Source organism: Bombina bombina, chromosome 8 (assembly GCF_027579735.1).
Source record: "Bombina bombina isolate aBomBom1 chromosome 8, aBomBom1.pri, whole genome shotgun sequence".
Classification (NCBI taxonomy): Eukaryota; Metazoa; Chordata; class Amphibia; order Anura; family Bombinatoridae; genus Bombina; species Bombina bombina.
In genome coordinates this window covers 253,196,779-253,213,245 of record NC_069506.1, presented here as the reverse complement: position 1 = coordinate 253,213,245, position 16,467 = coordinate 253,196,779, and the positions used below count along the sequence as shown (strand labels likewise).

At 35.4% G+C, this 16,467-nt stretch overlaps 1 protein-coding gene across 1 annotated transcript in view; it reads right to left on the bottom strand.

The window, feature by feature from the left end:
• The window catches only part of LOC128639095 (uncharacterized), a 246,551-nt gene that overhangs the window by 149,131 nt on the left and 80,953 nt on the right, over nucleotides 1-16,467 (bottom strand). The window contains exon 4 of the mRNA XM_053691247.1: nucleotides 11,172-11,312. Within this exon, the coding sequence (XP_053547222.1) occupies nucleotides 11,172-11,312 (141 nt within the window). The remainder of the gene's footprint in view (nucleotides 1-11,171; nucleotides 11,313-16,467) is intronic.

Below are 16,467 nucleotides of genomic sequence, written 5' to 3'. Positions count from 1 at the left end.
GCCTGCATTATTACCCTGACAAAGTATAACAACAAGACTGTGACCCATGGTAACTAGGTTGTGTTAAGTAGTACTTTTCAAAGCACTTTAATCCCTGTTACTCCCCCTATCGTGGGAGGTCTATATGGCCTGCATGATTACCCTGACAAAGTATAACAACAAAACACGCGGTGTTGGACCCATGGTAACTAGCTTGTGTTAATTAGTACTTTTCTTAACACTTTAATCCCTGTTACCCCCCCTATCGGGGGAGGTCTATATGGCCTGCCTGATTACCCTGACAAAATATAATAATAAGACATGCGGTCTGGGACCCATGGTAACTAGGTTGTGTTTTAAGTAGTACTATTCTTAGCACTTTAATCTCTGTAACTCCCCCTATCGGGGGAGGTCTATACGGCCTGCATGATTACCCTTACAAAATATAATAATAAGACATCTGCTCTGGGTCTGGGACCCATGGTAAGGTTGTGTTAAGTAGTACTGTTCTTAGCATTTTAATACCTGTTACTCACCCTATCGGGGGAGGTCTATATGGCCTGCATGATTACCCTAACAAAATATAATAATAAGACATATGCTCTGCGACCCATGGTAAGGTTGTGTTAAGTAGTACTGTTCTTAGCATTTTAATACCTGTTACTCACCCTATCGGGGGAGGTCTATATGGCCTTCATGATTACCCTTACAAAAAATAATAACAAGACATGCGGTCTGGGACCCATGGTAACTAGGTTGTGTTAAGTAGTACTGTCCTTAGCATTTTAATACCTGTTACTCACCCTATCGGGGGAGGTCTATATGGCCTGCATGATTACCCTTACAAAATATAATAACAAGACATGCGGTCTGGGACCCATGGTAAGTTTGTGTTAAGTAGTACTGTTCTTAGCATTTCAATACCTGTTACTCACCCTATCGGGGGAGGTCTATATGGCCTGCATGATTACCCTTACAAAATATAATAACAAGACATGCGGTTGGCAAGTGGGCCTGGCACACACGCCGGCAGGCAGGCAACTGCAATTAAATAACAATAACAGAATGATGTAACAGTTTGTTTTTAAAAAAGTTACAAAAATGTTACAACAGATAGGAGTAATGGCACTCAGGATAGAACTAGGCACAGTATGTGCTGGCAGCCTGACACACAGGCTGGCACTAGTGGTGGCAGGCTGGCCTGTGAACTAATATTAAATAACACTCGAAGAGTGATGTAAAAGTTTTTTTTTACAAAATGTAATGTTATGTTACAACAGATAGGAGTCGTGGACTGGCACTGAGGATGGAAGTAGGCACAGTATATGCTGGCAGTCTGACACACAGGCTGGCACTAATGGCAGCCTGGCTGGCCTGGCAACTAAAATGTAATAACACCAGAAGAGGACTGATGTTAAAAAAATTTTTACATAAAATTTACACTAATGTTGTTACACCAGATATAAGTGGTGAAAAAAAAAAAAAAAATCTGTGTAACACTATATGATGTGGGCCAGAAACACACAGGCCTGATTGAAAAATAAATTAAATTACACTAGCAAGATGATTTAAAAAATTTTTTTAACTTTAAAATAATGTAAAGCAGATATGAGTCGTGGCTGGTAGGTAGGGCAGCAATTTACCACAGTATGCTGTGTAAGTGAGAAACACACAGGCCTGATAGAAAATTAAATTAGATTACACTAGCAAAATAATTTAAAAGTTTTTCTTTTAAATTTAAAATAATGTTAAGCAGATATGAGAGGTGGCACTGGCTGGCTGCTACGTAGGGCAGCAATTAACAACAGTATGCTCTGTAAGTCAGATACACACAGGCCTGATAGAAAATAAAATTAGATTACACTAGCAAAATGATTTAAAGATTTTTTTTTAATTTAAAGAAAAAGGTTAAGCACATATGAGTCGTGGCTGATAGCCTTGGAAGGGCAGCAATTAAAAACAGTAGACTCTGTAAGTCAGATACACACAGGCCTGATAGAAAATAATATTAGATTACACTAGCAAAATGATTTAAAGTTTTTTTTTTTTTAATTTAAAGAAAAAGGTTAAGCACATATGAGTCATGGCTGCTAGCCTTGGTAAGGCAGCAATTAACAACAGTAGGCTCTGTAAGTCAGATACACATAGGCCTGATAGAAAATAAAATTAGATTACACTAGCAAAATTATTTAAAGTTTTTTTTTTGGGAATTTAATAAAAAGGTTAAACACATATGAGTCGTGGCTGATAGACTAGGGAGGGCAGCAATTAAACACAGTATGCTCTGTAAGTCAGCAAAACACACAGTCCTGATAGAAAATGAAATTAGATTACACTAGCAAAATGATTTAAAAGTTTTTTTTTAAATTTAAAATAATGTTATAAGCTGATATGAGTGGTGGCTGGCACAGAGCAATGAACCAGAGTATATACTGTGTGAGCCTGAGACACAGTCACAGGCCTGATAGAAAATGAAAATAAATTACACTAGCAAAATCATTTCAAATTTTTGTTGGTTAAATTTAAACTAATGTTGTTAGGCAGATATCAGTGGTGGCACTAATCACAGCATATGCTGTGAGCCTCACACACAGGCTGAAAGCCAGGCAAATGCAAATAAAAATACAAAGAAAAAAAAAAAAAGACTGAAGTTATAGCCCTAAAAAGGGCTTTTTGGGGTGCTGTCCTTGCAGCAGAGATGAGTCCTTCAGGACTGTAGTAGACACTAAATACACTAGCCTAGCTATCTATTTCCCTATAATGTCAGCAGCAGCAACACAAAAGGTCCTCTCAATAAGAAAGCAAGGTCGTAATGAGTCTAAAATGGCTGCTGCCAAGAAGCTGGGAGGGTCTGTGAGGGAGTGTCTGATGCTGATTGGCTCTAATGTGTCAGAAGGCTGTGACATACAGGGTCAAAGTTTCCTCAATGATGACACATAGGGGGCGGATCGAACATCGCATATGTTCGCCCGTAGCGGCGAACGCGAACAAGCTAAGTTTGCTGTGAACTGTTCGCGGGCGAACAGTTCGGGACATCACTAATCACCACTACTAACTAAACCTATTAACCCCTAAACCTATCACCCCCTAACTTTAAATTAAAATTACAATATCCCTATCTTAAAATAAATAAAAACTTACCTGTGAAAGTAAAAACACCTAAGTTTAAACTAACAATTAACCTAACATAACTATTATACTAAAATTAAAATAACTACCAATTAAAAAAACTAAATTACACATTAAAAAAACCTAACACTACTAAAAAAATTTAAGTCTAAAACTACAAAAAATAAAAAATACTAAATTACGAAAAACAACAAACACTAAATTACGAAAAATAACAAATTAAATTATCAAAAATAAAATTAGCCCTATAAAAATAAAAAAAGCCCCCCAAAATAAAAAAACCCTAGCCTACAATAAACTACCAATAGCCCTTAAAGGGACAGTCTAGTCAAAATTAAACTTTCATTATTCAGATAGGACATGTAATTTTAATCAACTTTCCAATTTACTTTTATCATCGAATTTGCTTTTTTCTCTTAGTATTCTTAGTTTAAACTAAACCTAGGCAGACTCATATGCTAATTTCTAAACCCTTGAGGGCTGCCTCTTATCACAGGCTTTTTAAATTCCTTTTCAACACAAAAAGACAAAGTACATGTGTGGGCCATATAGATAACACTGTGTTCAGGCACAGAAAGTTATTTAAAATTTAGCCCAACACAATGCTAACTGCAAAACAATAGATAACAAACAGTCACAGTCATGTGATCAGGGGGCTGGAAGAAGGTTCTTAGATACAAGGTAATCACAGAGGTAAAAAGTGTATTAATATAACAGTGTTGTTTGTGCAAAACTGGGAAATGGGTAATAAAGGGATTATCTATCTTTTAAAACAATAACAATTCTATGGTAGACTGTCCCTTTAAAAGGACCTTTTGTAGGGAATTGCCCTAAAGAAATCAGCTCTTTTACCTGTAAAAAAAAAGACCCCCCAACAGTAAAACCCACCACCCAACCAACCCCCAAAATAAAAAACCTAACTATAACAAAAACCTAAAGGGCATTCAGCTCTTTTACATTGCCCTGAAAAGGGCATTCAACTCTTTTAAAAAAGCCCAAACCCTAATCTGAAAAAAAACACCCAAAAAAGTTAAAAAAAAACTAACACTAACCCTCGAAGATCCACTCACAGTTTCTGAAGTTCGGACATCCATCCTCATCAAGACGGCATCTTCTATCTTCACCCAGGCGGCATCTTCTATCTTCATCCCGGCGGCGCTGAACGGATCCATCTTTGAAGACATCCGGTGAAGAGCATCCTCTTCATACGGTCACTGCTGTACACTGGATCTTCAATGCAAGGGAGTCTTTTCAGAATGGTGTCCTTTGCATTCCTATTGGCTAATTTGATTCTTGCAATTAAAATCTGCCAATAGGATGAGAGCTACTGAAATCCTATTGGCTGTTCAAAACAGCCAATAGGATGAGAGCTAATTAAATTATATTAGATATATTTTAAATATCTGATTTGAATAGCCAATATAATTTTATTAGCTCTCATCCTAAGGGGTTGATTACAATCATTTCAAATGATTTATCTATGAAAATCCCCATATCTATTAATGGTGGTTTTCTGTAGAAAAACATTAGATATGTTTTTCTTACATGCAACCTCTAAATTAATTCATAGTCAGACATGCATTTAGATTTATATAAAGCAGTGATTTTAATAATTCTGATTATGTTATGTTAAAGTTTCTGTGTTACAGGATTTGTCTGAATCTCTTTCACAAGTCTCATGGTATGCTCTAAGCATTTTACACTAGAAGACTCACTGATTTATCTTGCCAACAGTATGCATGCAAAGTTTGCTCGTAATTCACAATACACGTATTTAACTGACAGAAAAGTATTATATTCTAAATAGAGTAAAATGTAAGTTAAATTGTAGTTAAATAATTTCAGTTGAATTTGTATTTACTGTTGTATTAATATGGTAAATAATATCTACTCTTCCTGTCTAGGGTTTTGTCACTTTGTGAGTGATTAGTGACAGATATATGATTCTGGTCAAAGGAGAAAAGAGAGGAAAACTGTTAGTGAAACCTCTTTCCTTAATTATAGGTATTTTATGCCCCAAATATCTGGTAACCTTGGACAATATTTAATCTGGGTTATCTAACAGATTAAACAATACCTATAACTATCAAATATTAGTTGACATACATGTACTTATTAATTATTACAAACAAGTATAACAATTAATATGATACCTGGAAGCGTCCGGTAACAGCTTCAGCTAAGATCTTGCAAAATGTATACACATCTCAAACCAATCAGCTTTTTATATACCAAAAGAGCAAAAAGCTAAATATAGTTTGCTCTTAAGGCTTTCACCAATTTGCATGATGTATAAATAATTATATTTTAACTAATTTTGCTCATGCTTAATTTAATGGCATAACATAATATAAAGTTAAAATACACTTTTCTAAGTCTAATTATTGTTTTTATTGGCATGAGCAGCTTTTCTATATTCCTATGAATGCAAATCCCTTGAACACATACAGCTGACAAGATAAATTAGTGAGACTTGAAGGAAAGTGCTTAAAGTATATCAGGAGACTTGAGAGAGAGATTCAGACAGATCATGGGAACTCTCCTGTCCCTCCTACTTTCTTAAGCTTTCAGTTTTATTTTATATAGAACAAATATAAAGTACACTGTAGTTTGTAAAAGATACACATAAATATACAAAGTATAATCCTAATTTATTAAAGTTACATTGAAACTGTCAAAGCATAACAAGAATTTGTAAAATCCTAATCCTAAATACACTGCTGTATAAAGAATTGAAATGCATTAAAATACAAAATAGAAAGTGCAAAGCTTATAATGCAATAAATTTAAAACACATACACCTAGATTATGAGTTTTGAGCTCTATAGGGTTTTTAACGACCGCAACAAAAGCAGCGTTATTTCACTCCCTGTAGCGCTGCCACTACAAGTTTAAAAAAAGAAGGCTTGTGCGGGCGATATGGTTGTCTTGAGCTCCATACCGCACCAAAAACAAGCACTGCTTTGATGTGCTCATGCGCGCTTTCCCGATAGACATCAATGGGGAGAGCCGGCAAAAAAAAGTCTTACACCTGCGATTGCAAAATGAAAAGCTCCGTAACGAAGCCCCATTGATGTCTATAGGGAAAAAAAAGTTATGTTTAAACTTAAACACCCTAACATAAACCCCACGTCTAAACACCTCTTATCTGCCACCCCTGACATCGCCACCACCTACATAATATTATTAACCCCTAATCTGCCACTCCCGATGTTGCCGCTAGTATACTTAAGTTATTAACCCCTAAACCTCTGGCCTCCCACATCACTACCACTAAATAAATATATTAACCCCTAAATCTAACCCTAACCCTAACGTAACCCTAAGCCTAACCCTAGAGTAACCCTAAGCCTAACCCTAACACCCCCTAACTTTAACATAATTAAAATACAGCTAAATTAAAGTTACAATTATTAACTAAATAATACCTATTTAAAACTAAAAACAAACTTACCTGTGAAATAAAACCTAAGGTAGCTACAATATAACTAATAGTTATATTGTAGCTAGCTTAGGTTTTATTTTTATTTCACAGGTAAGTTTGTATTTATTTTAACTAGGTAGACTAGTTAGTAAATAGCTATTAACTATTTATTAACTAGCTAGTTAAAATAAATACAGACTTACCTGTGAAATAAAACCTAACCTGCCTTACACTAAAATCTAACGTTATAAAAAATAAACAAAACACTAAAATTACTAAGAATAAAAAACTAACATTACGAAAAATAACAAACAAATGATCAAAAATAAAAAAGCCAATAGAATGAGAGCTCAATCCTATTGGCTGATTGGAACAGTCAATAGGATGAGAGCTCAATCCTATTGGCTGATTGGAACAGCCAATAGGATTTTAGCAGCTCTAATTCCTATTGGCTGATTGAAATCTTTCCGCCAATAGGAATGCAAGGGACGCCATCTTGTATTGCGTCACTTGCATTGAAGATGCAGTATACGGCGGCGACCGTATGAAGAGGAAGCTCTGTGCCGGATGTCTTCAGGATGGACCCGTTCCGCGCCATCTGGATGAAGATCGAAGAGACTGCTTGGATGAAGACTTCTTGCCACCTGGATGAGGACTTCGCCGGCTTGATGAAGATAGAAGAGGCCGCCTGGATGAAGACTTCTTGACCCATGGATGATGACTTCGCCTGCTGGATGAAAATCCTTTAAGCGGGACTTCAACAACTGTAAGTGGATTGTCGGGGGTTAGTGTTAGGTTTTTTTAAGGTTTTTTGGGGTGTTTTTTTTTAGATTAGGGTTTGGGCAATGTAAAAGAGCTAAATGCCCTTTAAAGGGCAATGCCCATACAAATGCCCTTTTCAGGGCAATGGTTAGCTTAGGATATTTTAGATAGTTTTTCTAATTTGGGGGGGTTGGTTGGATGGTGGGTTTTACTGTTGGGGGGTTGTTTGTATTTTTTTACAGGTAAAAGAGCTGATATCTTTGGGGCAATGCCCCACAAAAGGCCCCTTTAAGGGCTATTGGTAGTTTATTGTAGGCTAAGGTTTTTTTTTTATTTTGGGGGGGCTTTTTTATTTTGATAGGGCTATTAGATGAGGTGTAATTCTATTTTATTTTTGATAATTTGTTATTTTTTGTAATTTAGTGTTTTTTTTTGTAATTTATTTTTTTGTAATTAGATACTTTTTGTAATTTTTAGAGTAGTGTTAGGATTTTTTAATGTGTAGTTTAGTTTTATTTAATTGGTAGTTAGTTTAATTTTAGTTTAATAATTATAATAGTTTAATTATTAGTTTAAAATAAATTTTTAAAATTTGACAGTTAAGTTTTAATTTAATTAAAGATAGGGAAATTTTAATTTTAATATAAAGTTAGGGGGTTGTTAGGTTTAGGGTTTAATAGTTTATTTTAGTATATTTCATTGTGGGGGACTTTTGGTTTAGGGGTTAATAGTTTATTTTAGTATATTTCGTTGTGGGGGGCTTTAGGTTTAGGGTTTAATAGCTTATTTTAGTATATTTCGCTGTGGGGGCTTTCAGTTTAGGCGTTAATAGTTTATTTTAGTATATTTTGTTGTGGGGGCTTTTGGTTTAGGGGTTAATAGTTTATTTTAGTTTATTTCATTGTGGGGGGCTTGCGGTTTAGGGGTTAATATGTTTATTACAGTGGCAGTGTGGGCACTTAGCAGATTAGGGGTTAATAATATTTAAATAGTGTTTGCGATGTGGGAGGACATCAGTTTAGGGGTTAATAACTTTATTATAGTTTCGATAATGTCGGGGAGCGACAGAATAGAGGTTGATACATTTTTTTAGTGGCGGTGATGTCGGGAGCGGCAAATTAGGGGTTAATAACTTTAATATAGTGTTTTGCGATATGGGAGGGCCTTGGTTTAGGGGGTTAATAGGTAGTTTATGGGTGTTAGTGTACTTTGTAACACTTTAGTAATGAGTTTTATGTTACAGATTTGTAGCGTAAAACTCATAACTACTGACTTTAGATGGCGTTATGGATCTTGTCGTTATAGGGTGTAATGCTAGCTTTTTAGCCTCACTGCAAAACTGGTAATACCAGTTCTATGGGAATCCCATTGAAAAAAGTAATTTTTACGAGTGTGGTACTGACGTTGCGTTACATGCTAAAAGGTGTGCGGTACACCTATACCGACAAGACTTGTAATAGCTGCGGTGCTGTTTTAACGCTGAAAATGCCATATTTTCAGCGTTACAAGCCGCAACGCAAAACTCGTAATCTAGGTGATAGTCTGAAGTGTAAAGTAATATAAAATACAAAGCACACAGTATAAATGTAACATAACTCTCATGACATGCAGCGGTATATTGCACTGGGCTTTCCTCTCCTTGACATACAGAAATGCAGGAAATGCCCCTTAGATAAATATATCAAACCTTTTAAATCTTGTGACAGATCATGCGGTGCTGGAGGATCATTTAAGATCATCTCATCTGAGTGGAGAGTATTAGATCACCAAACCCACTGTGAAGTAGAATCTTACTATTATCCTTAAATTTAAATGAATACAGAAAATATGAATAAATAATAATGGGGTTTAACACAATTCTTTAGAAAAACATATAAAATTATTTATCAACAAAAATTCCCATACATTTTAATAGTGTTTTTCTGTTGAAAATAATTGTATGTTTTTCTAAAGTTTTGTGATTGACCCCAAAAAGTTGTGTCGGTTTATAGCAGTAAATATGGGAGTGATCACAATCTTTTAGAACAGTTTATCTAATGATTTTTCTGCTAAATTCACCAATAATGTCTATGGGGATTTTTAATCATTATTAAAGAATTGTAAATTATCCCTATGGTTTATAGATGGTAGTTATTATAAACTTAAATTACATATAAAGGGGTCAATCAAAATTCTTTAGAAAACAAAATGTATCAAATTATTTCTCTACAAAAATCCCCATAGATGTTAAGGTGTTTTTCTGTTACTAATAATTAGGTACGTTTTGCTTAACTATTGTTATTGACCCCAGAGTCCTGTTTTATGCATCAGAAATTAGGCACCATGGGGCTAATCACAATCTTTTAGAAAAACATATCAAATTATTTATTATCAAAATCCTCAAAGACTTTAATGGTGTGTTTTTTTCAGTTGATAAATCATTAGATATATTTTTCTAAAAGATTGTAAATTGACCTCTATATTGCAAAATATCTGACTGTAAAATCCATTTTTATAATCATTGTTTAGCAGGTCTGAGACACTCCCAGTAAAATGCCTCTTGAGTGCTGTTAATCTTACGTCTTACTTAATTTGCTGTTGCCAAATAGAGACAGATATAAACAAACCCTTGCACATATTAGCCAATCACGGTATAGCAGGTAGAAGTTAAATAGTTCTGTATTCCATGAAATGCATTACAGAGTCTATGAGATTTTTAACTGTGTTTTAGTAGAGAAAAATAAGAAAAAATAAATAATACATATGAAATTAAAATTGATTATGCACAATCAGACATTTTGGACTAGATCGCAAGCTAACTTGTGTTTGACTTGAAAGGGTTATATATATATATTTTATATATTTTATATATTTATATATATATACTATATATATATATATATATATATATATATACATATATGAATATATATATATATATATATATACAGTATATATATATATATATATATATATATATGTCTAAGTATGTGTATGGGTTAGCACTGCGGAATCTGTTGGCACTTTACAAATAACAGATAATAATAATAATAGATATGTGTATATATGTGTATATTTTTGTGTATATATATATATATATATATATATATATATATATATATATATATATATATATATACTGTATATACACTTTGAAATAATTTCCTCTCAAATATCTGAAAACATGTAACATAATTTGTAATCAATATTAATAATTTGTATGTTTTTTACTGTTTTATATGTACATATAACATTCTAATGTTCTTCACTTATAAGAAAATGTTCTTTGTATTTTTAAATTTATATATATATATATATATATATATATATATATATACATTTCTATACCTGTATATATTAATATATATAGGTATAAATATAATATATATATATAAATATATATTTAAAAACACAAAGAACATTTTATTCTATGTGAAATACATTGTAATGTTAAATGGGTAGAAGATTTAAACAACGTCAGGATATCCAAAGTCCAGATGCTTGCGGTCATTGGGTTTCACTCAAGTGCAAAAAAGTTACTTTCAATTTATAATATGCACACTTACCCCCCCCCCCCCCATAAAAACATTACTTTCAGCGGTGTTAGCACCCAAACAAAATCTCTAATTACTGTTCTCTTGTAATCAAGCCCTTTATGGTGAATGTCACTGTAAACCTTTGCATTGTTGCACTACTGCACAACTAAACACTTTACAACATATAATGAAGCAAGATATATACCAGTCATAAAAATGTATGGTAGTTTATAAAGCATTTTCAGTATTGAGGATCAACAGAGAAGATATATATTTTCACTCTAATTATTACATACGCGATATATTAGCAGCTAGATAATTAAAATCAATAGTGATTGAATTAAAATGTTTGATTTATTTACCTCCAGCAATTCTAGAATAGAAAATGCACCTATTTTCATTTCCAACACAATCCACTGTATCCTCAGGGTAACACCAGTCATTGTTTCCAGCATAGCAGGAGTTACAGGTCAATCCATTTGTTACATTCCCAATGGATGATACTTTAAATAAAGAAAACAATGAAAATAATAACATATCTATAAACTGTCAGTTACAACTAGTATGTACAGTATGTGAAACATTTTAAAAGACACACATTTTAAAAGACACACATATTCAAAAGACAATTTTTGTCTGAAAGATTATTTTTTTAATATATTTCAGGAGGTTAGTTTCAGTAGAATTTCAGTTATGTAGATGTTCTGCATGTCAGAATATTCTGTAAAGAATTTAGTTCTTTGTTTGAAAATATCCCTATGCCTTTTAATTATTTTTATAATCATTTCACTTTATTTGTTGAATTGTGTAGTAAACACAAACCTATTATTAATTTACATACAAAGAGAGAAGCGCTCTACAAGGAACGAACAACAGCTCATCAGCTAGTTCTATGGCGATTTACCACCCGGAAGCAGCCTCTTTTAGACCAGTGTGCTTTTCACAAAGAAAAACTTTCCTAAAGTATATCAGTCTGATCCCGCCAATTAAGGTCAGTCCAGCCCCGAAATACCAGGCAATTTTCCTCTGAACAAGGAATATGACAACCCCAGACAATCGTTTTGGCCTCCTATGGGCCTCGTCAGTGAGGTGCAGCCACATTCCTCTAAGCACACTGGGCAACGAGTCCACGTCTGGTTCCCCCATCACCCATAGGGAGACTTTCCCAGGGTCATATTAATTTGCATACAAAGAGAGAAGCGCTCTACCAGGAACAAACAACAGCTCATCAGCTAGTTCTATGGCGATTTACCACCCGGAAGCAGCCTCTTTTAGACCAGTGTGCTTTTCACAAAGGAAAACTTTCCTAAAAGTATAACAGTCTGATCCCGCCAATTAAGGTCAGTCCAGCCCCGAAATACCAGGCAATTCTCCTCTGAACAAGGAATATGACAACCCCAGACGATTGTTTTGGCCTCCTATGGGTCTCGTCAGTGAGGTGCAGCCACATTCCTCTAAGCACACTGGGAAAGGAGTCCACATCTGGTTTCCCCCATCACCCATAGGGTGACTTCCCCAGGGTCATATTAATTTGCATACAAAGAGAGAAGCGCTCTACCAGGAACGAACAACAGCTTATCAGCTAGTTCTATGGCGATTTACCACCTGGAAGCAGCTTCTTTTAGACCAGTGTGCTTTTCACAAAGGAAAACTTTCCTAAAGTATATCAGTCTGATCCCGCCAATTAAGGTCAGTCCAGCCCTGAAATACCAGGCAATTCTCCTCTCAACAAGGAATATGACAACCCCAGACGATCGTTTCGGCCTCCGGGTGGTAAATCGCCATAGAACTAGCTAATGAGCTGTTGTTCATTCCTGGTAGAGTGCTTTTCTCTTTGTATGCAAACTATTATTAATTTAAACGCTTTCCTTCCTTGACAAAGTCTCTACTTAATTTATCTATCCCTTGAGTTATCAAATGTTCTGGGTATCCTCTTTATATAAACCTCTGTCCCATTTCTTGCATTCTGGGCAGTTTTTGTTCATTGCTCACAATTCTATTAACCGTAAGTAGTTAACAGTGACGAAATTATAAAAAATATCAAAAGGCATTAGGATATTTTAAAACAATGTAATCTCAATATTGAATACTTAAAAAAAACTATGAAGGCAAATAGAAGGGTAAAAAACTGTAAACATATTATGGTTAGGACTGATATAGGCTCAAAAAAATCAAGCCACTGTTATATAATTCAAAGGTCCTTTGGTTCACACTCCTGCTTAGGATGCTCTAATTGTAACTCAACGATAAAGGGTAAAGTGTTTTTACTCCCTAGAATAGGATATACGTTTAACATCAGGGGTTATTACACCTATTTAACCTCTTATATTATATACTTAATAAAAAGACAATTTTCTTTGATATACATAGGTGAATTGACTAGGAAGGCTTGATAACACTTTAATCAACACAAATCAAATATTAGATACTGGGATAGCCAAGCCCTTGAATCTAGCCATTTTGTAAAAGCTGGCCACAATGTGAACAAACTAAGGTGTCCGACTATAGACCTTGTAGATAAATTGAGAGGAGGAAATAGAGAAAAAATCTTAAAGCAGAAAGACACCTATTGGATTTACCATTTGGACAGTGTGAATCCTAAAGGCCTAAACAGGGATATAGATTATTCTGTATTTTTATGAGACTACTATGTAAAAACATTATTCTCTGGTATGTGTTGGATCATGGGATATTTCTGTAAGTGGTGATAAATATTCCCATTAGCAAAAACTTTGAATAAAAATTGGCTGGATTACAAGTCTTGCGTTAGGCTTAAAAAGCAGCGTTGGCCGGTCCTAATGCTGCTTTTTAATGCCCGCTGGTATTACGAGCTTTGCAGGTACAGGTGTACCGCTCACTTTTTTGGCCAGACTTGGAAATACCGCAAATCCACTTACGTAAATTGCATGTAATATTTTTTCAATAGGACTTGCATAGCGCCGGTATTACGAGTCTGACAAAAAGTGAGCGGTAAAACCTCTCCTGTCAAGACTCGTACTGAATTGTAAAGTCAGTAGTTAAGAGTTTTACACTACAACGCCGTAGCATAAAACACTTAACTAAAGAACTAAAAAGTACACTAACACCCATAAACCACCTATTAACCCCTAAACCGAGGCCCTCCCACTTCAAAAACACTATAATATAAATTTTAACCCATAATCTGTAGAAACGGACATCGCCGCCACTATAATAAATATATTAACCCCTAAACCGTCGCACTCCTGCCCGCAAACACTAGTTACATTTTATTAACCTCTAATCTGCTGTTCCTAACATCCCTGCAACCTTCCTACATTTATTAACCCCTAATCTGCCACCCCCAATGTCACCACCACTATATTAAAGTTATTAACCCCTAAATCTAAGTCTAACCCTAACCCTAACACCCCCTTACTTAAATATAATTAAAAGAAATCTAAATAAAAATTACTATAATTAACTAAAGTATTCCTATATAAAACTAAATACTTACCTATAAAATAAACCCTAATCTAGCTACAATATAACTAATAGTTACATTGTATCTAGCTTAGGGTTTGTTTTTATTTTACAGGCAAGATTGTATTTATTTTAACCCCTTAATGACCACAGAACTTTTCCATTTTCTGTCCGTTTGGGACCAAGGCTATTTTTACATTTTTGCGGTGTTTGTGTTTAGCTGTAATTTTCCTCTTACTCATTTACTGTACCCACACATATTATATACCGTTTTTCTCGCCATTAAATGGACTTTCAAAATATACCATTATTTTCATCATATCTTATAATTTACTATAAAAAATATTATAAAATATGAGGAAAAAATGGAAAAAAAACACACTTTTTCTAACTTTGACCCCCAAAATCTGTTACACATCTACAACCACCAAAAAACACCCATGCTAAATAGTTTCTAAATTTTGTCCTGAGTTTAGAAATACCCAATGTTTACATGTTCTTTGCTTTTTTTGCAAGTTATAGGGCCATAAATACAAGTAGCACTTTGCCATTTCCAAACCACTTTTTTTCAAAATTAGCGCTAGTTACATTGGGACACTAATATCTTTCAGGAATCTCTGAATATCCATTGACGTATATATTTTTTTTTAGAAGACATCCCAAAGTATTGATCTAGGCCCATTTTGGTATATTTCATGCCACGATTTTACCGCCGAATGCGATCAAATAAAAAAATTTTTTTACTTTTTCACAAATTTTTTCACAAACTTTAGGTTTCTCACTGAAATTATTTACAAACAACTCATGAAATTATGGAATAAATTGCTGTAAATGCTTCTCTGGGATCCCCTTTGTTCATAAATAGCAGACATATATGGCTTTGGCTTTGCTTTTTGGTAATTAGAAGGCTGCTAAATGCCACTGCGCACCACACGTGTATTATGCCCAGCAGTGAATGGGTTAATTAGGGAGCATGTAGGGAGCTTCTAGGGTTAATTTTAGCTCTAGTGTAGTGTAGTAGACAACCCCAAGTATTGATCTAGGCCCATTTTGGTATATTTCATGCCACCATTTCACCGCCAAAAGCAATCAAATAAAAAAAAATTGTTCACTTTTTCAAACTTTAGGTTTCTCACTAAAATTATTTACAAACAGCTTGTGCAATTATGGCACAAATGGTTTTAAATGCTTCTCTGGGATCCCCTTTGTTCAGAAATAGCAGACATATATGGCTTTGGCGTTGCTTTTTGGTAATTATAAGGCCGCTAAATGCTGCTGCGCATCACATGTGTATTATGGCCAGCAGTGAAGGGGTTAATTAGGTAGTTTGTAGGGAGCTTGCAGGGTTAATTTTAGCTTTAGTGTAGAGATCAGACTCCCACCTGACACATCCCACCCCCTGATCCCTTCCAAACAGCTCTCTTCCCTCCCCCACCCCACAATTGTCCCCGCCATCTTAAGTACTGGCAGAAAGTCTGCCAGTACTAAAATAAAAGGTATTAAAAAAAAAATTTTTTTTTTTTTTTTTTTAGCATATTTACATATGCTGCTATGTAGGGTCCCCCCTTAGCCCCCAACCTCCCTGATCCCCCCAAAATAGCTCCCTAACCCTCCCCCTCTGCCTTATTGGGGCCATCTTGGGTACTGGCAGCTGTCTGCCAGTACCCAGTTTGCAAATAAAAATGTTTTTTTTTATTATTTTTTTTTATTTGTTTCTGTAGTGTAGCTTCCCCCCCACAGTCCAATACCCCACCAGCCAAACCGATCACCAAATAAATATATTAACCCCTTTGATCCCCACTTCTAACAAAAAACTTTCTGTAGCGTAGTGGTTCCCACCCGCTCCCTCCCCGTGCACGCGCCCGCCCGGCCTCCCCGTGCACGTGCGCGCGTCCGTGCGCGTCCCCCCGGTCGTCCCCGCCCCCGATCCCGCCCCCCTCCGCATCACAAAGGCCATCTATGGCCGCCACCCACCTCCCACACCGGCTCCCACCCACCAACGAACGTAGCCGTTAATGTCTGGTGCAGAGAGGGCCACAGAGTGGCTCTCTCTGCACCGGATGGCTAAAAATGGTTATTGCAGGATGCCTCGATATCGAGGCATCACTGCAATAACCGGAAAGCAGATGGAAGCGAGCAGGATCGCTTCCAGCTGCTTTCCACACCGAGGACGTGCAGGGTACGTCCTCAGGCGTTAACTGCCTTTTTTTTGAGGAC